The 22417-nt window shown below is 42.0% G+C and overlaps 1 protein-coding gene across 1 annotated transcript in view; it reads left to right on the plus strand.

Moving 5' to 3' along the window:
- The window catches only part of KIAA0319 (KIAA0319 ortholog), a 75742-nt gene that overhangs the window by 39349 nt on the left and 13976 nt on the right, over positions 1–22417 (plus strand). Inside the window, exons 8-16 of the mRNA XM_067006651.1 lie at positions 962–1054; positions 2390–2522; positions 10146–10374; positions 14024–14147; positions 15032–15164; positions 16164–16312; positions 17758–17909; positions 19554–19692; positions 20376–20535. Of these exons, the coding sequence (XP_066862752.1) occupies positions 962–1054; positions 2390–2522; positions 10146–10374; positions 14024–14147; positions 15032–15164; positions 16164–16312; positions 17758–17909; positions 19554–19692; positions 20376–20535 (1312 nt within the window). The remainder of the gene's footprint in view (positions 1–961; positions 1055–2389; positions 2523–10145; positions 10375–14023; positions 14148–15031; positions 15165–16163; positions 16313–17757; positions 17910–19553; positions 19693–20375; positions 20536–22417) is intronic.

The following is a 22417-nucleotide window of genomic DNA, read 5'->3' on the forward strand; positions in this document are numbered from 1 at the left end:
AAGAGGACAGCCTCCTGTTGTACAGGTTTATCTCAATTTTGGGTGCCTGAATTACATGGTAATATATTGTTTTAGTTTTACATTAGGCTCCATTGTAGAGAAAACATGCAAAGATTATGGGGTGTCTTTCTTTCTTCTTTCTGTATAATTCTTAGTACTTGCTTGACACTGCTGGGTAAGGTTGCAAGGTTATTGCTTGCTGTTCTTAGGTGTGTCGGTAGCCTCCTCCGCCTGGCATTTGCTGTGTTCAGCCTTCTACCTCCATTCCCCGTGACTCAGCTTGTCCTTAGGTGAAGGGAGCAACTCAGGGGTCAAGGGAAATGTATGCCATGGGCTTTCAAGCCCACCGGTCCTTTCACGCCACCACTAGTCCATAGGTCAGTGCACTGGTGTGAATTAGAAATAGCGGCCCTTTGTCTGGGTGGGCACAGCCCTAGCCCAGTGCATGGAGCATGGGCCTTGAGCCTCTGCCACCCCCTCCTCTGGGCACAAGGGATGTGGGCCAGCTCAGTGCCAACCTCCCCTCCAGCCTCTTCCCCAGGGGCTGACAGCTCCCCATTTTGCACATTCTGCCTGGTTATTCTGAGAGCTAAACGTGGTTGGCGGGGGTGGGGCCGGGGGGCGGGGCTCCAAAGAGTCAGGAGCCAGCTAATCGTAGGAGCTGGAACCATACTCCGTTGCTCCTCTTTTGCAGTTGCTGCTCAGGTTCTGTGACCCACCCCTTGCTTGTTACTACATGTGTTCATTGAGCCTGGGCTTTCATACAAAAGCCTAAACCTGCAGACATGCTCCTAAAATGTATAGGGAGGCTCCAAAACATTAAAAGTACTTTCCATAGTTGAGGCCTGCAGGATAAACACCTTCCGGACAGGATATTTATAACCAGTTTTTGAAAATCAGATGGTTTATTTGGGTGGTGCCAACTTGGGCTCAGCCCATGTCCTTTTTTTCTGTCACGCAGCTGGAAGAGTCAACCTGCCTCCCGTGGCAGTTGTTTCTCCCGAGAGACAGGAGCTCACTCTGCCTCTGACGTCGGCCCTCATCGATGGCAGCCGTGGGTATCCTGCCATCCTCCAGGGGGCTTTGCCCTCTGCACTGTGAGACGTAATGGGAGGTCTCTATGGAGGCTGTGAGGACTTATGGGCTAACTCACCAATAGAGGAGCATCTATCTGTATCTTCAAGTGCTTCAGCTCCTTTAGCACAACTTCTCTGTCTTAGGCTGAATTTCCCTTCAGTTATGTCTCATTTGTCTATGAAAAAATTCTTTAGGGTCTAGCTATTTGATCGGAATTAAAGCGATTATTAAAGAATCTCCTTTCGAGGCAGTATATGTGATGAGCAGTTGGAAGTCACTTTTTTTTTAAAATTATTATTTATTTTATCTATTTATTTTTTTTGGCTGCGTTGGGTCTTTGTTGCTGCACACGGGCTTTCTCTAGTTGCGGCGAGCGGGGGCTACTCTTTGTTGCAGTGCACAGGCTTCTCATTGCGGTGGATTCTCTTGTTGTGGAGCCCGGGCTCCAGGTGCGCAGCCTTCAGTAGTTGTGGCACGAGGATTCAGTAGTTAGTTGTGGCTCGCGGGCTCTAGAGCGCAGGCTCAGTAGTTGTGGCGCACGGGCTTAGTTGCTCTGCGGCATGTGGGATCTTCCTGGACCATGTCCCCTGAGCTGGCAGGTGGATTCTTAACCACTGCACCACCAGGAAAGTCCCTAAAGCCTGTTTTAAATGAAAATATTTACATGAGAAAATACATTACATTTTGATTCCTCTAATTCAGTGCGATTTAGTTACAGGAAACTGTTCAGGATTATTAATCTGTTGCATGAACTTTTCTTTCCTTAAATGAATTAGATGAAACTGGCTCCCTTCCAGGTCTAAACGTCTGTGATTCTACTTAGTACATTTTGTTTGCTGTCTTTTAAAGTAGAAATAGGAGGTTTTCATGTAGGGTACTACCTTTATCTGGATTTACACTTAATGATTAGGGTAGTAAAAGGTGTTCTGTAATTATACAGAAGCATCTCAATTCTTTATGAATCTGTCAGTTCAGATACCTATTTGAATTATCAGTAAGATATCGTGTGCTGTAGTTGAAGTGAGTTTTTAAAAAAAAGCAGTAGTGTCTGTCACTTTGCTTTTTAAATTCACACCTGAGTCGAAACACCCTCACTCAAATCTGGTGGAAATCCAGGAGAAAAATCATAATGATAATTTAGAGAGAAGAAGTAATCCTCCTTCTAACACATAATATATGGCCATTGAAATCTGTGCAATTATATAATTTCATATAAAATCAAATGTAAACCCCAATAATGTAAATTACAAAATTTATGTTTTAATATTCTTGTATTTAATTCTAGTTTTCATTTATTTGTCAATCTTTCTAGACAGTACAGATGATACTAAAATAGTGAGTTATCACTGGGAAGAAGTTAATGGGCCCTTCCAAGAGGAGAAGACCTCAGCTGATACCCCCGTCTTACATCTGTCTAACCTTGTTCCTGGAAACTATACTTTCAGGCAAGTGGGTTCGCTTTCCAGCACTGATAGTTTGACTATTTCCGATAGATGCCGATAGAACATTGTGCTTCTTTTCATTCTGATCAGAGGCAGATTTCGTTTCCTCTGGGGTTTTGGTTGTCAGCCACTTTATACTCTGATCCCATCATCAATAATATAAATTACAAGTGTGTATTTATTGGAAACCTTTGGATTTGGTTGTCAGGAATAGTATGGGATGGCATCTATTTTGCTGTGTTGAGATATGTGACAGAAAGTTGCTATCTTCAGAGTGAAAGTGAGGCAGATATATATGATTTACCTGTTTCTTTATCTTTTTACAACTTTTAAAGATATAACTGAAATGTAATAAACTGAACATATTTAAGGTATAACATTTGATGAGTTTTGACATTTGCATACACCTGTCACACCATTGTCACAGTCAAGATAATAAACACTTCCATCATCCCCAAAAGTTTTCTCATGCCCCCTTGCAATCCAAACCTCTCTCTATGCCTGTCCTTGGGCAACCACTGACCTGCTTTCCCCCACTTTAAATTATCTTGCACTTTCTAGAATTTCACATAAATGGAATTGTACAGTATGTGCTCCTTTTTGCCTTCTTTCACTCATTTGCTTCTTTCACTCAGCAAATGATTTTTGAGATTCATTCATGGTGTCTCTATTGATGGTATGTTCCTTTTTGTTGCTGAGTACTATTCCAATGTATGGATATACCACAATTTATCCTTTCATCTAGTATGGACATTGGGTTGTTTACAACTTTGAACTATTACAAATAAAGCTGCCATGAACATTTGTGTACAAGTCTGTGTGGACATGTATTTTCATTTTTGTGGAGTAAATACCCAAGAGTGGAAAGGCTAGGTTCTATGGTGAGCTTATGTATAACATTTTAAGAAATTGCCAAACTCTTTTGCAAAATGGGTGTATTATTTTATATTCCCACCTGTAGTGGATGAGAGTTCCAGAACTCACCAACACTCGGTATAATCAGTCTTTTTAATTGTATCTAATTTGATGGGTGGTTTTATCTCATTACAGTTTTAACTTGCATTTTCCTGTTGACTAATGATATTGAGCATATTTTAGGTGTTTACTGGCCATTCATATAACTTCTTTTGTGAAGTCTCCATTCAGATCTTTTGCCTGTTTGAAAAATTACATCTTACTTAGTTGTAAGACTTTTATACATTCTGAAACAAGTTCTTTATCTTATATATGTGTTGTGGTTATTTCCCAGTATATGACGTTTTGTTCTCTTAATGGTATCTTTTAAAGAGCAAAAGTTTTAAATTTTGATTGTCTGATTTATCAAATGTTTCTTTTATGTTTCATGCTTTTTGTGTTCTATCTAAGTAACCTTTGTTAAATCCCAAGATTGCAAAGATCCTGTTTTTTTGCTAAGTTTTATAGGTCTAGGTTTTATTTTTAGATCTGTGATCTATTTTGAGTTATTTTTATGTATTGTGTGAGATTTTTTTTTTTTTTTTTTTTTTTGCGGTACACGGGCCTCTCACTGTTGTGGCCTCTCCCATTGTGGAGCACAGGCTCTGGACAGGCTCAGCAGCCATGGCTCACGGGCCTAGCCGCTCTGCGGCATGTGGGATCTTCCCGGACCGGGGCACGAACCCGTGTCCCCTGCATCGGCAGGCGGACTCTCACCCACTGCGCCACCAGGGAAGGCCTTGTGTGACATTTTTGAATGTTAAATCAACCTTGCATTCATGGGATAAACCCTATTTGATCATGGTATTCTTTTTAGGTAGCATGGGGTTCAACTTGATAATATTTTTGTCAGGATTTTTATGTCTGTCTTCATGAAAGGTTTGGTCTGTGCCTTCTCTCTTTCTTTCTCTCTGCATTGTCACAAGGTTTTGATATGAGGATTATACTGGCCTAATAAAACAAGTTGACCAGTGATCCATCCTCCCTTATTTTCTGAAATACTTATGAACAAGTGGTGGTATATCTTCCTTGCAAGTTTTATAGAATTCACCAGTAAAATCATCTGGGCCTGGAATTTTCTTTCGGGGAAAGTTTTGATAACAAATTCAATTTCTTTAATAGATGTAAGCCTATTTAGATTTTCTGTTATTTTTTTAAATTTTTCTTTTTAATTTAATTTAATTTATTTTTATTTTATATTGGAGTATAGTTATTAACGATGATGATTTTTAATAAGTTGTATTTTTCAAGAAATTCATCCATTCCTTCTAAATTATCAATTTTTTTGGCATAAAGTTGTTCATAGTATTTTCATATTATCCTTTCATGTCTGTAGGAGCTGTACTGATAACCTCTTTTTCATTTCCAATATTGGTGATTTGTGTTCTTTTTCTCTTGGTAAGTCTAATTAAGGGGGTTGTTAATTTTGTTTATCTTCTCAAGGAACCCTAACTAGAAGTGTTTTAATTATATTTACCTGTTTTCTAATTTGTTCTTTTCTGCTCTTTACTATTTCCTTACTTCTGTTTGCTCTCGATTACTTTGTTCTTTTTCTTCTAACTTCTTAGAGTAGAATCTTGGTTCATTCATATTGGAGCTTCCTTAAAAGCTTATAAATCTTTCACAGGTATAATTTTCCTCTAAGTGCTGCTTAGCTGTACCCCACACATTTTAGCTTATTATATTTTTAAGACCTCATATACTGCTTTAAGAATCTGATGATTTCAGAGAAGGAGCCCATACATATGTATTTATGAATCCTCAGAAGTCTAGCCAGGTTAAGAAACTCTCAAGCATCTGACTGGATTCATCTTTGACTAAAAAGTCCACAGAGGTGCTCTAAAGTGCTTTAGATTTTACACATGTCGTAAAAACTTCTGTTTTGGTTTATTGGACATCTCAGCTTAAGAAGCAGGTTACTCCATTAGGATAGCTATTATTTAAAAAATGGAAAATAACAAGTGTTGGTGAGGCTGTGGAGAAATGGGAATCCTTGTGCATTGCTGGTAGGGATGGAAAATGGTAGAGCTTCTGTGGAAAACAGCAATTCCTCAAAAAGTTAAACATAGAATTGCCATATCTGCAATCTCACTTTAGATATATACCTCATAGAACTGAGAGCAGAGACCCAAATAGATGCTTGTACACTATCTTCGTCCATTCAGGCTACTGTAACAAAAACAACCATAGACTGGGTGGCTTTTAAATTATTATGACAGAAATTTATTTCTCCTACCTCTGGAAGCTGGGAAGTCCAAGATCAAGGTGCTGGTAGATTTGGTCTGTGGTGAAGGCGCTCTTCACATGGTTTATAGACAGCCATCTTTTCACTGTGTCCTCCCATGGCAGAAGGGGTAAGGGAGCTCTCCGAGGTCTCTTTTGTAAGAGTACTAATCCCATTCAGGAGGCCTCTGCCCTCATGACCTAATCACCGGCGGAAGGCCCCACCTCCAAATACCAGTCGCATTAGGGTTTAGGTTTCAACATGAGTTTTGGGGGAACAGAAAACATTCAGTCTCTAGCATACTCCAGTGTTAATAGAACAACACAAATGTCCATCAACCGATGAATGCGTAAACAAAATGAGGTATGTACATACAAAGAGATATTATTCAGCCTTAAAAAATTGAACTTCTGAGGCATGCTACAGCATGGGTGAACTTTGAAGACATTTGGTTAACTGAATGAAGCCACCTACAGAAGGTCAAATATTGTATGATTCCACTTAGGTAAGGTGTCTAGAGTAGTCAAATTCATAGAGATAGAAAGCAGAATAGTGATCGCCATGGGGTGGTGGTAGGGGGGAAATATGGGGAGTTAGTGTTTAATGGGTACAAAGTTTCCGTCTGGGTTGATGAAGCAGTTCTGGAGATGGATAGTGGTAATGGTTATACAATAATGTGAATGTACTTAACGTCGCCGAATTGTGCACTTAAAAATGCTTAAAATGGTAAGTTATATATACTTTACCCAATAAAAAAAAAAAAAGAAATTTACCTAGCTCTGAAAGCTTATTTTATTATTGAGTGGATTTCTGGGAATCTATAGGCCTTGTAGAGTGAGTAGCCACATGGGACATCCAGTGCTCATGTGTGGGTTTTTCTTTTTAAAACTTTATTTTTTTAAGAGCAGTTTGAGGTTTACAATAAAATTGAAAGATACAGAAATTCCCCGTATGTCCCCTGCTCCCCACATGCTCAGTCTCCCTGTTATCAACAGCACTCACCAGAATGGTTCATTTTTTACCAAGGATTAACCTACATTGACACATCATAACCACCCAAAGTCTGTAGTTTACCTTAGGGTTCATTCTTGGTGTACATTCTATATGTTTGGGCAAATGTATCATGACAGATGTCTATCATTATAGTATCATACAGAGTATTTTCAGTGCCCTAAAAGTCCTCTGTGCTCTGCCTATTCATACCTCTCCTTTTCTCCCTCCTCTGGTAACAACTGACCTTTTTACTGTCTTCATAGTTTGGCCTCTTTCAGAGTATCATACAGTTGGAAGTATATAGTAAGTGGCCTTCTCAGATTGGCTTCTTTCATGTAGTAATATGCATTTAAGATTTTTCCGTGTCTTTTTACGGCTTGATAGCTCATTTCTTTATGGTGGTGAGTAATATTCCATGGTCTGCATGCACCACAGTTTATTTATTCATTCACCTACTGAGGGACCTCTTGCTTGCTTCCAAGTTTTGGCATTTGTCAGTAAAGCTGCCATAAACATTCATGTGCAGATTTTTGTGTGGACAGAAGGTTTCAACCCCTTTGCGTAGATACCAAGAAGCATGATTTTATGGTAAGAGGATGCTTGGGTTTTTTGTTTGTTTGTTTGTTTTTTTGGTGGCCTGTTTTGTGGCTTATTAAACATACATTGTACATTTGGTTTGGCCATTGAGGAGGAGAATGCATTTAAAAATCAAAATAAAGTAGCTTTTGTTTGTTTGTCCAAGGTAAAACTAGGTGGCCATTGTGGGCGTGACTTCAGACACATTGGTGTATTGCTGAGGACTTGAATTTTCTGAACTTTATGGGATCTAAGGACACCACCAGTCATTCTCAAAACAGTATCTGCTAGTAGCTTCCAGCTGCAACCTTATTGTCTGAAAGTCATCACCTCTTATAGAGTATGTTTAGTTTTGTAAGAAATTGCCAGACTGTCTTCCAAAGTGGCTGTACCATTTTGCATTCCCACCAGTAATGAGTGAGCGTTCCTGTTGTTCCACATCCTCACCAGCATTTGGTGTTGCCAGAGTTTCAGATTTTGGCCATAGTATAGGTGTGTAGTGGTATCTCATTGTTGTTTTAATTTGCATTTCCCTGATAACTGTATGATGTGGAGCATCTTTTCATATGCTTATCTGCCATATTCTTTGCTGAGTATGTATTTATACTAGTTTGATCCCTGGTTGGGGAACTAAAAAAACGTGTCATGTATTTATTTTTAGTTTACCACACTGGCCTCCATTTCTTCTTCCTCCAGAAGAAATATAGGTTTCAAGAGACAAGTAACATTGCAGGTGTTTAAAAAAATGATATTTTCTTCTTATAATAAGAATAATGCATGTTTGCTATAAAAATAAAAAACAGAATGTATCTAGAAGCAGAAAGAAGGAAATTAAATACCTCCCATAATTCCACTACCTAGGAATAAACATCCTTAAGAGTATAGTACTTATATTTATGGTCCTTTTTCTATACACATAAACTTAAAACTTTTGTTCTTACTTGGATCAAAATGTGTAAGATGGGGCTTCCCTGGTGGCGCAGTGGTTGAGAGTCCGCCTGCCGATGCAGGGGACGCGGGTTCGTGCCCCGGCCTGGGAAGATGCCACATGCCGCGGAGCGGCTGGGCCCGTGAGCCATGGCCGCTGAGCCTGCGCGTCCGGAGCCTGTGCTCCGCAACGGGAGAGGCCACAACAGTGAGAGGCCCGCGTACTGCGAAAAAGAAAAAAAAAAAAAAATGTGTAAGATGTTTTACAAGCTACCTTCTATATTTTCTTCTAAAATTTAAAAATTTTGTCTTTCATGTTTAAATTTTATCCATCTAGAATTGATTGCATGTCTACCGTGGTTAGATCCAATTTTATTTGTTCCCACATGGATAATTGGCCTGTTGTCCCATTACTGTTTATTGTCTGTCCTTTCCCAATCTGCAAGACCACATCTCTTCTCTATCAAATTGTCATGTATGAGTGGATCTGATTTTGGATTCCCATTAATTATGGATATCTGTGTCATTAAATATTCTGCAACATCATGTTTGATGCTGATACATTTTAGAAAATTAATTTAGCCCCATTATTCAATGTTTGGGGGAACATTCTTACAGTTAAATTTTGGAGTGCAAGTAAAATTTCTGGGTCAGAGGCCTGTATGTTCTTAAGGAGTTTGATATATGTTGCCAAATTATTGTCGACTTCTTATCCGAGGGTTTTGCTAAGGTAAACTTGTGGAAACTTTATGACATAAAAGTCTAAGGGGACTTCAAAAGTTATTTTTAAAAGTCTTTCTATAACACTTTACTTATTTATTGGGGTAAAATTTATATACAGTGAAATGCCACTTTATGAGGTTCTTTTGATTAATTTTAATTTAATGACTCTTTACCCGTCTCATAGAGACAGGCCTACTTTTTGTTATTTTTTGGTTGTTTGTTTGTTTGTTTTAGTTCCCCAACAAGGGATCAAACCTGTGCCCCCTGCATTGGGAGCACGGAGTCTTAACCACTGGACCGCCAGGGAAGTCCCAAGGCAGGCCTACTGCTAACCCCATTTTACTAGGAAGAAATTCCCTTAGAGGCCCAGAATGTGTCCTGACTCAGCCTGGTTGAGGAGGAAGGACCTTAGGTGTTTGGTTTGCTGTCAGAGCGAGAACTGGAGTTTGCACCTTGGTTGTATGGAGTATGTGGGATAGAGGCCCAGACTGTGGGGGCCCCCTGTACAGGTACCTTACCTACAAATGAGGCCTGTGTTCTTTCCAGAGCTTCCTTCTCATATTCCTGTTTACACCTGTTACACATGCATCGCTGCTCCAAACTAAATCTTAGTCCCAGGAGAATGAAGTGACCTTATTTCACTGATCCAGTTGCCACGTCACCAGTGAGTTTACTACAGGAGGGTCAGTGCAGCTCTCTGTGTTGTTTGTGTTGGCAGAGTATCGTTTGTACTTCAAAGTGCTTAATCCTAAAATTGCTTTGCAAGGAGTGTCCTCAAAACACTTAATATTAAGTCCTCTGTAAAAGAATGAGAAAATTAAAACGCTTTGTAGCTGAAAATTCTGGAGTGATTTGCCCGTCTCTACATGCTCAGGCCTGAAGGCAGGACCTAAAGCCGATACATTTTGAGTCACAGGTGGTAGAGAGAGGCTTCTGTGTTGGCTGAGGATGGTTTCTTCATCCAGCATCTCAAAGAATAATGCGAAACCCATATAAAATAAAACTCTATCATGTGAATATATTACTAGCTAAAAATAAAGTAAATCAACAGCAGCAAAGAAAAAAATATAGCCTCAGGTCTCTCTTCTTTCCTCAGCTTCATCCTCAAATTTCTATTTACACCTGCTCTCAGTTGTTCTGAGAAAGGTACCATAGGCAGACTAAATTGACCACTTGCCTTGAGATTTGGCATGTTCATGCAGTGTAATAGCTTCCTCTCCTTTTCATAGATTGACAGTTACAGACTCAGATGGAGCCATTAGCTCCACAACAGCAGCCCTAATGGTCAACAGTGCTGTGGACCATCCACCAGTTGCCAATGCGGGACCGAATCAGACCATAACTTTGCCCCAAAACTCCATCACTTTGAATGGAAACCAGAGCAGTGATGATCACCAGATTGTCCTCTATGAGTGGTCCCTGGGGCCCGGGAGTGAGAGCAAAGAGGTGGCCATGCAGGTGAGTTCTCCGTCCTGCCTTCAGACTTTTATTTGTCTGTCTGTGTGTTCATCTGTCCATCCATCCATCCATCCATCCATCCATCTCTCTATCTAAAATATTGGTACAAGGGGGCAGCTAAATTCAGAAAATATGTTTTATAAAGTTGTCTGATATATTACAACTATTAGAAGAACAGCTAAACTCACAAATCTTCCAAATTTATGTCACTTTCCTTCACCCACTCTATATAAGCCCAGGATAGCAACTAAGCAGCTCCTATACAGACAACTTGACCTTGAGGTTAGTTTGGGAAAAGTCTGACCCAACATTTGCTACAGAAATATTATTTTAATATTAGGATAAACCTTAGGAATAATCTAATCTAAACCTCATTATAAGAAAATTCCCTTTTATTTTGTTTCTCCTATTTTTAGAAACTGCATGCTACCTTTTCTGGATCCAGTGGTCTCTTGTTAAGATGTTTTTGTATTTACCTTTTGATTTGTTCAGATTGTGAATATATCTGTCTAAAGTCATAATAACCTTGAAACATTGCTGTATCTGTATGCATGAGTATGTGTGAGCTGTTCGCTTATTCTACTTCTGGTGATGGCCAGAACTAACCAGCTTGGTATTTTTGAAGTTATGTTATTATTTAAGAGTTTAATGGAAGAAAGATAGTACCTTACATTACCACCTTCCTCTTCTCCTTCAAACTCCATCTCACCAGTCCAAGACAAATTTCTCATTAGTGTTTATGGTGAAGTCAGACATTCCATGAAAACTGACCTCCTTTACGTTTTGATATTTCTGGAAAGTGCTTTGTGATTGTGATGAATTAAAAATGCTTGGTTGGATGCATGGGTCTTGAAAGAGCCGTGAGTCCTCTAGATACCCTTGGAGAACACTTGGTACAGAGTTCATCTCTACCTAAAAGTTGCGGCAAATGCTATGTTTGCTTCTGTTGGGTTTAAGAATTCGCATTTGGTGGGCTTTGGATACAAACAGGAAGATGGGTATTTTGTATTTTCTCAGTTAAAAAATATTCCAAATTTTCTTTCCCTAATTGCTGGGAAGTATGTGCCCAGAGCTAATGCCTCAGTACATCCAAGTCTAATGAACATGTATCCAAAGGAAGTCACTAGTGCTGGGCTGCAGACCTAGCCTCGCTGCTCTGAACACCTGCCCATCTGCTGCAGACACTCTCAGATTATCCACAGTAACAATGTCACTGCCTTGTGATTGATTGATAAGATGTCAAAAGGGGTGATGCTTTTTATGAATTGGGGCAATCGCAAAGATCAGCTCTTAAAGCAGCCTCTCTTACACTAGTCTAAAAATCACCAAGGCAAGCTGCAGAGGCTGTGCTTTGCTCTGGGGAGGGCACAGAAGGTCACTGAAGCCTGTGCAGCTACCTGAATCATAGGCTGCTTTGAGGGCTCTCAGTGAACTAGTCTGCTCAGTTCGCATTTGCCACAAGATTCCTTTGTATTGTGTGCGTAAGCATTCATGTAACCATATTAATTTTGAGGCACATATTATTAGGAAATTATACTTTATAGAGCTCTTCAGAAAAAAAGTACTTTGCTCTATTGAGTCATAGTAGGGAAAAGCCCTTTTTTTAAGTTCTTAAAAGAACGCATTTCAAATTTCAGAAGTTCCCCTTGTGATAACACACTTGATTTTCTATCCATTTTTTGCCCATTTTTTCCACTAAAACTCTAAAACACACACACACAGGGACTTCCCAGGTGACACAGTGGTTAAGAATCCGCCTGCCAATGCAGGGGACACGGGTTCGGGCCCCTGGTCCGGGAAGATCCCACATGCCGCGGAGCAACTAAGCCCGTGAGCCACAACTACTGAGCCTGTGCTCTGGAGCCCCCGTGCCACAACTACTGAGCCTGCATGCCACAACTACTGAAGCCTGCACCCCTAGAGCCCGTGCTCTGCAACAAGAGAAACCACTGCAATGAGAAGCCCACACACGGCAATGAAGAGTAGCCCCGACTCACCACAACTAGAGAAAGCCTGCGCACAGCAACAAAAACCCAACGCAGCCAAAAAGAAATAAATAAAACAGATACATTTATCTTTAGACAATCTTGGGATCTGTGAAAATAAATAAATTATAATAGGACTTAAAGTTAAAAATCCTTTTCAGGATGCCATGAACTTCAAACATAGGCAATAACTGGAAATATTACCAACAACACAGCAGCAACAAAATGAAAGGGTATTAACCTGTAGGCGATAAGTAGCTAGCTACTATATACTCAATTGAAAAAATGCCTTATTGAAAATTTTTGTTGTCGTAGAATTTTAAAATTTTATTTTTACAGCAAGGACTTACTGTATAGCACAAGGAACTATATTCAATATCTTGTAATAACCTATAATTGAAAAGAATATGAAAAAGAATATATATATATACACATATATATAACTTAATCACTTTGCTATATACTTGAAACATTTTAAATCAACTATATACTTCAGTAAAAATTTTTAAAAAAGAAATACATGCAAAAAATTCAGTTCAAAAGATGACAATAAATGGAGAAAAATAACAAAATTTATTTATTTATTAATTTACTAATTTTATTTATTTTTGGCTGCACTGGGTCTTTGTTGCTGCGCGTGGGCTTTCTCTAGCTGTGGCGAGCGGGGGCTACTCTGCGGTGCATGGGCTTCTCATTGCGGTGGCTTCTCTTGTTGCGGAGCACCGGCTCTAGGCACGCGGGCTTCAGTCGTTGTGGCACGTGGGCTCTAGAGTGCAGGCTCAGTAGTTGTGGTGCACGGGTTTACTTGCTCTGCAGCATGTGGGATCCTCCAGGGCCAGGGCTCGAACCCGTGTCCCCTGCATTGGCAGGTGGATTCTTAACCACTGCGCCACCAAGGAAGCCCACAAAATTTATTTTTGGTTATAAAAGTAATACATTAATTACCTCCTGTGGTTAAAAACAAACTCCAATTCTGATAAAGTGAAAATACACCTTGACCTCATCCAAGTCTCTTTACTCAAGATAATTACTTTTATGAGTTTAATGTGTGTGCATACAGAATCTCCTTTATGTGTTTGCATACATGTATATGTGCATGTAGCAAATATCCATCATGCTGTATCCATTGTTTCACAGCTTTCTTTTTTTGCTTCATAATATGTGTTTGACATCTTTCCACTTTATTCTTTATAAATCTACTTTATTCTTTTAAACTTTTTTTTCAATTAGCATCCCACAGTGTATTGTGGTGGGTTTGGCCATTCCTCTGTTGGTGATTGTTTAGAACGTTTCCATTTTTTTTTGGTGTCACAGGCAATGCCTCAGTCAGCACCTATGGGCGAGTCTCCATAATTATACACGTGGGCATTTCTCTAGTGTAGATACTCAATAGAAATGCTGGGTTGAAGGGCATGTTCTTTTAACATTTGAATGGATGCTGCCAGATTGGCTTCCCAAAAGGCCACATTAGCTTATATTCTTTCAACAGCATCTGAGGATATACAATGGACTTTAGATTCCATTTTCCTGGGACATTCACTTTTTTTTTAAAGCAGGATCTCTGCATTTAGTAAAATCACTAGTTTTTCATTATGTCATGCTAATTACTTGTGCTTCTTTAATATTGTTTTTTCTTTTTCATTGTTGTATTTGCTGTTACTTAGGGAGTAGAGACACCGTACCTTCATTTGTCTGCAATGAAGGAAGGAGATTATACATTTCAGCTGATGGTAACAGATTCTTCAAGGCAGCAGTCCACAGCTGTGGTCACTGTGACTGTCCAGCCTGGTAGGTGAGATGGGAAAGGGATTTAGCCCCAGAGATTAAAACAGAAATGACGTCTGGGCTTCTGGGCTTCAGACCAGCCAAATTTGGTACAAATTCTCTAGATCTTTGAACTATCAAGAAATCAGGGCTGCAGGAGCTGAATCTTAATATCAAGGCAATTTGCTCTTGTGGTTCTGAATTATGTCCTGGCTGAGTCTCAAAACCATGGCATGAGAGACAGAATGAGAGCTATCTCCAGAGTCACTTTGGGCTCTGATGCCATGCCCCACTCTGCTGCAAAGTTCTAGGGCATTCTTGAAGAGGCTGGTAGTTACGTGTGACTTGATACTCAGAGGGCTTGTGGCCAGACATGGGGGAATTAACTACAGTTCCACTCCATGACTTTTAAGGTATTTTTAAAGAAACCAAAGGTGTACATATTAGGGAACAGTATTTCTTGCTGCCTGTAACCCCCATCTCAAACTTACAATTTTTAACTCTTGGGTCAGCTAGGAGACTGCAGTGCTTCACCCCAGGATTCCCAAAGGACAGGGCATGCTCTAGGAGCTGCCTGAGCTGAGTATGAGTAATTTGCTTAAATCAAGAAATCGGGGGGGGGGGGCTTCCCTGGTGGCGCAAGTGCTTGAGAGTCCGCCTGCCGATGCAGGGGACGCGGGTTCGTGCCCCGGTCCGGGAAGATCCCACGTGCCGCCGAGCGGCTGGGCCCGTGAACCATGGCCGCTGAGCCTGCGCATCCGGAGCCTGTGCCCCGCAACAGGAGAGGCCACAGCAGGGGGAGGCCCGCGTACCGCAAAAAAAAAAAAAAAAAAAAAAGAGAGAAATCAGGGGATGGCAGACTTAATGCAAAGAGATAATCTTTCTTCACACCGTTTCTATAATTCTAGAACACAACAGGCCTCCAATGGCTGTTGCCGGCCCGGACCAGGAGCTGGTCTTCCCAGTGGAAAGCACCACCCTGGACGGCAGCAGGAGCAGTGATGACCACGGCGTGGTTTTCTACCACTGGGAGCATGTCAGGTAGTCAGCCCCTCTCATCGCTGAGCGCTGCGTTCACTCCCTGGAGGGGTGCTCATATCACCCCTGCTCTGGAGGGTCTAAATTAAACAGTCAGCTTGAGATTGTTGAGGAGTCAGTATTTAAGCACATTTCTAGAAGTGGCCAGGGAACTGTTGATTGGATTCTGCATCAGGCGTGGATAGGCAAGATGGACAGTCGTTGACAGTGGAGAGAGGTGGAGCTGGGGCAGGTGGACAGGGTAGTCTTGGTGTGAGGTGAGCTTCGTGACAGAAGAGGTGCAGGAGAACCTGGGTGGGGTCCCCACTCAAACCACGTGCAGTGACTGTAGACAACGGAAGGGCAGAGTTTAAGGGGATTCCTTTAGCCTCCAACATCTTCTGTGCTGTACATGCTTAATCTCATGGAATCCTAGGTCAGTTCTTAAGAGGTAAATGATAATATTATTCCCATTTTAAAGGTGAAGAAACTGAGGCTTGCAGAGATGAGTGAGTCACAGGGTCCCCGGTTGCCCAGATAGTAAGAGCAAGAGCCGAGGCTCAATCCTGGGTCTTCCTGGCGACAAAGCCCACGATTTCACGACTCCACTGTAGTGAATAATTCCTCTTGAGCCGGGAGATCAATCACCTGGCTCCCTCTCTCCTCCTCCACGCTCTCTCGAACGATACCTGAGGATTTCAGATGATTTTATTCAAAGGAGAAACAGGGATAGTTTATAAGGCTCCATTGTGATCATTTCACTGACAGTTCAATTTTAAAAAACCGGAGACTCCAAAATCCTCTTCCCAGGAATCCAGCAGCCTCTGTCTGAAATAGGCTTTCACTTGTGACTCTTACATAGAACTAGAGAATCTAGGTGAATACAAAATTATCTTAGAATTCTCTAGATGGTATATTATTATTGCTGTGAAAAGAAGCATTTATAAGGACACAAACAACATACCTGCCGTCGTCAGAATCCTATGCCCCCTGCCTTTTGTTAATGACTGTCCTGTTTCACAGAGGCCCCAGCGCAGTGGAGATGGAAAACATCGACAAAGCCATAGCCACAGTAAGCGGTCTTCAGGTGGGTACCTACCACTTCCGTTTAGCGGTGAAAGACCAGCAGGGACTGAGCAGCACGACCACCCTCAGCGTGACCGTGAGGAAGGGTGAGTCAAGGCAGAGGGCGCCTTCTCGGAGGAGGTTGGGCTATTCAGTCCCACAGACCCGAAGCCAGGCCATGGTCATCCGGAAACGTTAGTGTTTGCTTATTGGCCGTAGCAGATACCGAACTCTGCTTGGCCAAGCAAAGGTCACTCTTCTTCTGTCCACGTGCACAGCATTTCCTTTTGTTGGTGGAGCGTGTGTCCTAATAGCTTCATTCTCCTTCTGCGATTACTGGCAACTAAAGCCCCATGTCCTGGTGACCACATGATGCTTTGCTTTCTCTCTTCCTTGGAAATCTAAGAGCAGAGATGGTTTCAAATTCCATGTTGTTTCTTAACATGAAATGTGTGGTCCAGTCTTATGACATCCTGCTTTATGTACTTGTCCCTTTTTTCTTTTCCACTTGACCGTGAGCTGGTTGAAGCCCTTTGTTTCACATATTTCTGTCTCTTCCATGTGGCACAGTGCTAGACTCATGGCAAAGCAAAGATGTTGGTTACTTCAGTGAATGAATAAATGATTATGATGTATGGAAGATCAGAGGTGTAAAAGAGCATGGCTGGATGGGAAAATCCATTCACCAGTATTATGGACCAGCAAGAGTGTCAGTTCATTGGGGAGGGTGACTGAGACAAAGGCAGAAGCTCAGCCTTGAGGTATCGTATGTGTCATGTGTCACGCTGAGGAGTTTGGACTTTATTTGCTGGGCAGTTGGGAAAGGATGAAACAGTTTTATCAGCACGGTGACATCGATTTGAGTTTTTTTCAAACGTCTTATTATGGAAGTTTTCAGCCATATATAATAGTAGAGTATGGGGACACGTGCATAAAAGGGGGTGGTTGTCTTAAGTTCCAGTTTTGAAGCTCAATAGGATCTAGAGATTGTTTTTTATAGAAGGATTTTAGGGCTTACTCATTTTACTGCCGGTCTATTTCTATTCTTTCTAGCCTTTTTCCCTGTTAGCGACAATGGAATTAAGCCTCCTCAGTGCCAGATTCTCCCCACTGCCCTGAATCCTCCCTCTTCAATTTACTTAGACAAGCAAGATTTGGCACTGTTAGAAACAAAACTATTTCTGTGGCCAGATAGTGTGGACCAGTACAAAATAATCCATAGCATATTCTAAACCAAAACATTTTCATTCTGCAGACCCTGAACATAAGTAAGATCATGATTTCTCTTTTTTAAAAAGAGAAAAAACTGTAATGATAATAGAAAACTGTCCAGCATATAGGCTGCCAAATTACAACTAGCTAAGTGCAAAAAGAACTTTAAGAAGGGCTGTATATTATCTAATGGGTATTTGGGGCAGGAAATGATGCTTTCTGGATATTTTAAATGTACATATCTGCAAGGTGGAATAGTCATGGATAGTTTGTGATACACTTCTATCACAAGTGTTTTAAATCAATTTCTTTGCTTTCATTTCTGCTATATTTGACTTAGAAAATAATAGTCCTCCCAGAGCCCAGGCTGGTGGCAGACATGTTCTTGTGCTTCCCAATAACTCCATTACTTTGGATGGTTCAAGGTCTACTGATGACCAAGGAATTGTGTCCTATCTGTGGATCCGGGACGGCCAGAGTCCAGCAGCTGGAGTGAGTACTTGGAAGAGAATTGCCCCTGGACCACTAATCACTATGTCTGTATTAGTTTGCTAGGGCTGCATAGCAAAATAGCATAGACGGGGTGGCTTAAACAACAGGTATTTGTGTTCTTCCATTTCTGGAGGCTGCGAAGTCCAAGATCAAGGTGCTAGCCAGTTTGGTTCCAGATGAGAGCTCTCTTCCTGGTTCTCAGACAGCTGCCTTCTTGCCGTGTCCTCACAGGAGTGGGGTGAGGGTTGGGGGCGGGGGAGAGAGAGAGGAGAGAGGGGAGGGGAGGGGGAGAGAGAGAGGGCTCTTGGGTGTTTCTTCTCATAAGGACACTAATCCTATGGGATCAGGACCCCACCCTATGACCTTATTGAACCTTAATTACTTCTTAACAGACCTTATCTCAAATAGAGCCACACTGGGGGATTAGGGCTTCAACAGATGAGGGAACACAGCTCCATAGCAATGTCTCTGTTATGACCTCATCTCCCTTTCCGTGGTCCCCACTAAGGTGTTTATGCGTCTAGGTTTCTTCTGAGGGCTGGAGGCAGCAGGCTGCTGTTCAGTTTAAACAAATCTGAAGTCCCTTCCGACTTTTTCCTTGCCCAGACTTTGCGTAGGGTCAGAAACCATACCCCGGAGGGACCTGGAAACCATGTCTTCTCATGGGACTCATTTCTGCTCCTTAGCTTCCCCATTGTTCCTATTTTGGTCCAAATGGATTCTTTCCTTTTCCTCAACATTGTACCAGATAGGTCAGTAGATCGAGGATTGCTATTCCCATTCCCTAAGTACAGAGAATGAGATGCAGGGATGGAAAGTGACTTGGCCAAGGTCAACTAACTCATCCTTAGTCAAACCAGATAGACCTAGGTATTTAGCTCCTGGCAGGCCTTTTTCCCCATTAGATCACTCTGCCTCTTAGGCTGTAAATTTAGGTACATCTTCATTCCTGCTGTTGCTAAGGACTTGAGAGATGCAAATTTACTCTTGGAGATGTACTGAAGGAGTGGTCCCAGGGAAAGAACTGAAAATGCTTTATAATTTCTGAAGTAGCTCTGGAATGAATACTGTTCAGCCAGATGGTGGGTTAGCTTCTAAGTGTAATTATAACAGCTCTCTGATCAGAGCCCTTGTTACCACCCTCTTCCGTTAGCAAGTTCAGAGCGAGGGTCTGGGAGATTCTTCTCGAATTCTTTGAGCAGAGATGTTGCTCCTCAGGCTCTTGGGTCATTTGAGAAGGTGAACCTGATACACCATGAGGAAACCCAAGATGAGAGCACTGTAAAACTATCTTTGAAAATAAGACCCAGAAAACTCTTCAAAGAGAGTGCTTCACCCTCCAGGTCTCTGCCCTAATTTCGGTGGTTTCCCCCTCTGTAGGGTAGAATTTGGTAATCCCTAGAGAGCCCTTGGGAAGCAGCTCAGCTCACAAAGTCCTGTCTGCGGATTGTGCCTCCTGGTGCTTTAAAAGTGGAAGAGACGCTGAGGATTACCCGAACCTTCACTAACCCACCACCTTGCTTCCTCTTCACCCTGCCCCTTAGAATCATGCATGCGTGACAAAGACGGGACCCCGAGGTTTGGGATCAACAGAGGCCCAGGTTGGGAGCTGACTATTGAATCGTGAACTGGGTTATTTCTCAGGATGTCATGGATGGCTCTGACCACAGCACGGCCCTGCAGCTCACCAACCTGGTGGAGGGGGTCTACACTTTCCACCTGCGAGTCGCTGACAGTCAGGGCGCCTCAGACGTGGACACTGCCACCGTGGAAGTGCGGCCAGGTGCGCTCACAGGCTTCCGGGCCTGGGTTTGTGAGGCTGGTCCGTGAGCGGGGCGCGGCAGGGAGGGGTCAGCCTTTGGGGCTCCTTGCAGGTGACAGTGGAACCCAGTGTGGGAAGCTGGGCCCATGTGGAGGTTTTCTCTGCCTGTGGTTATCTATCCCCAAACAGATCCAGCCTGCTAACTCATTAGGGAGAATTGGATCTGGCAGCAGGACTCCCTGGTCACTTTGGTTTTCCTGCCAGAAGACAAAGACCTAATGTGAGGTGAACACGAGGCCTTTATTCCTGGGAGCGTGAAGAGGGCAGCCCCAGCAAGGTGGCCACACCGACCCCCAGCATAAACTGGGCCGGGCCTGCAGTGCTCAGAGAGATAGTTCTCTTACCAGGCGCGAGGAGGTGTGTGAGGTCCCAAACTTTCACGTGAGGCCAGAGGCAGACTAGGCACACCTCCTTATCACCTGGAGAGAAATTAATAGACAGCAAGCTGATATAAAAGAAGGAAGAAGTACTCTCGGATAGTGGCCCCTGTGGTACTTGGAAGAACTGACCTGAGCCCTAGAACCTAAGCGTAGAAATTACACAGGGGTCATTTAAAGCTCTTTAACTATTATGCAGGCCTTGCTCGTCCTATTATCAAGCCTGGGGTTTCCAAGTGGAAAGCCCATGTCTTCTCATTTCCCCAGACCCGAAGAAGAGCGGCCTGGTGGAGCTGATCCTGCAGGTTGGCGTTGGGCAGCTGACGGAACAGCGGAAGGACACGCTTGTGAGGCAGCTGGCGGTGCTGCTGAATGTGCCGGACTCGGACATCGAGGTTCAGAAGATTCAGGCCCACTCGGATCTCAGGTACGAACTGCACAGGCCAGCCTGGAGCTCGTCAGTTCCTCTCTCGTTCTGTGTCTTTGCAAGCACGTTTATCCCATTCATATTCTTTTTTTTTTCTCAAAGGGAAGCAGTAAGGACAACATCATTATAGGTCCTTCCCACAAGTCTCGGTAAATGTTTGTTGATTGAGAACGTTCTGGATGAAGGCATATAGGTGTCATCAGAGGGCGTGCACATGGTCTCGGGCACGCACGGGGGATGCCTCACAGCCAGACTGCATCCCTGCCCCGTGTTTAGGGGCTGAGACTTCTCTCAGTGTGAGAGGATTATGGGTTACCGTTGCTGTCTTCTGAGGGTCTAGAATGTTCAACCTCTTCCTTGATTTCTTATGAGATTTACAATTTTAATTGAGTTTTTAAAAAACTCTTGGGCTTCCCTGGTGGCGCAGTGGTTGAGAGTCCGCCTGCCGATGCAGGGGACATGGGTTCGTGCCCCGGTCCGGGAAGATCCCACATGCTGTGGAGCGGCTGGGCCCGTGAGCCATGGCCACTGAACCTGCGCGTCCAGAGCCTGTGCTCCGCAACGGGAGAGGCCACAGCAGCGAGAGGCCCGCTTGCCGCAAAAAAAAAAAAAAAAAAAAAAAAAAAAAAAACTCTTATCCAACCTATGAACAGTGAAGTGGGATGGGGAGAGAGAGAGACAGACAGACAGAATATGGGAATAAAAACCTACTATTCATAGCAAACCCACCTGCCAGTTTTTGTCAGCTATTCTGTTTAGGTTTGCTTTGCAGATAACTGAAATTTACTTAGAAAAATAATAATTTAAAAATATTAGGTTTTTTTTTTTTATGGAACTCTTTCTAAAATGGATCATACATTTCCCTTTCTTATATCAAACACTGAACCAAACACATCTGAAAATCAATAAAACCAAAAGTTGTGCCTTTGAAAGATCAGCAAAATCGATAAAGCTTTAGCTAGAATGACCATGAAAAAGAGAGAAGACTCAAACTGCTGAAATCTGGAATGAAAAGGGACATCACTACCAACCTTATAGAAATGAAAAGGATTATACTATGAACAACTATATGTCAACAAATTAGTTAACCTCAATTAAATGGACAAAATTCTAGAAAATCACAACTATGAAAACTGGCTCAAGAAGAAATAATACATTTTAATAGACCTATAACAAGTGAAGAGATTGAATCAAAAAACTTCCCACAAAAACTAGGACCAGATGACTTCACTAGTGAATTCTACAAAATGTTTAAAGATTTAATACCACGGTCACAAACTCTTCCAAAACATAGAAGAGGAGGGAACACTTCCCAACTCATTCTATGAGGCCAGTTTTACTCTGATAGCAAAACTAGACAAAGATATCTCTCTCTTTCTCTCTCTCTCTCTCTCTCTCTCTCTCTCTCTCACACACACACACACACACACACACACACACACACACAATTAACAGACCAATATGCCTTATGAATATAGAAGCAAAAAACTTCAAAATATTATCTGCATCCAGCAACATATTATTTATTTATTTATTTTACTGAGCTATAATTGACATATAACATTGTGTAAATTTAAGGTGTACAACATGTTGATTTTGTACACTTATTTATTGCAATTGATTACCACCTAGAGTTAGCTAACACCTCTATCATGTCACAAAATTATCATTTCTTTTTTGTGGTGGGATCTAGTGTGTGTGCAAGAGATCTAGTCTCTTAGCAACTTTGATTTTATAATACAGTATTGTTGTCTATAATCACTATTGCTGTACATTAGATCTCCAGGACTTATTTATATATTGGTTGCAAGTTTCTACCCTTAAACATCTCCCCAGTTCCTCACCCCCTACCCTCAGCCCTGGCAACCACCATTCTACTCTC

The sequence above is a fragment of the Kogia breviceps genome, chromosome 10, assembly GCF_026419965.1.
Source record: "Kogia breviceps isolate mKogBre1 chromosome 10, mKogBre1 haplotype 1, whole genome shotgun sequence".
In the NCBI taxonomy this organism is placed as follows: domain Eukaryota; kingdom Metazoa; phylum Chordata; class Mammalia; order Artiodactyla; family Physeteridae; genus Kogia; species Kogia breviceps.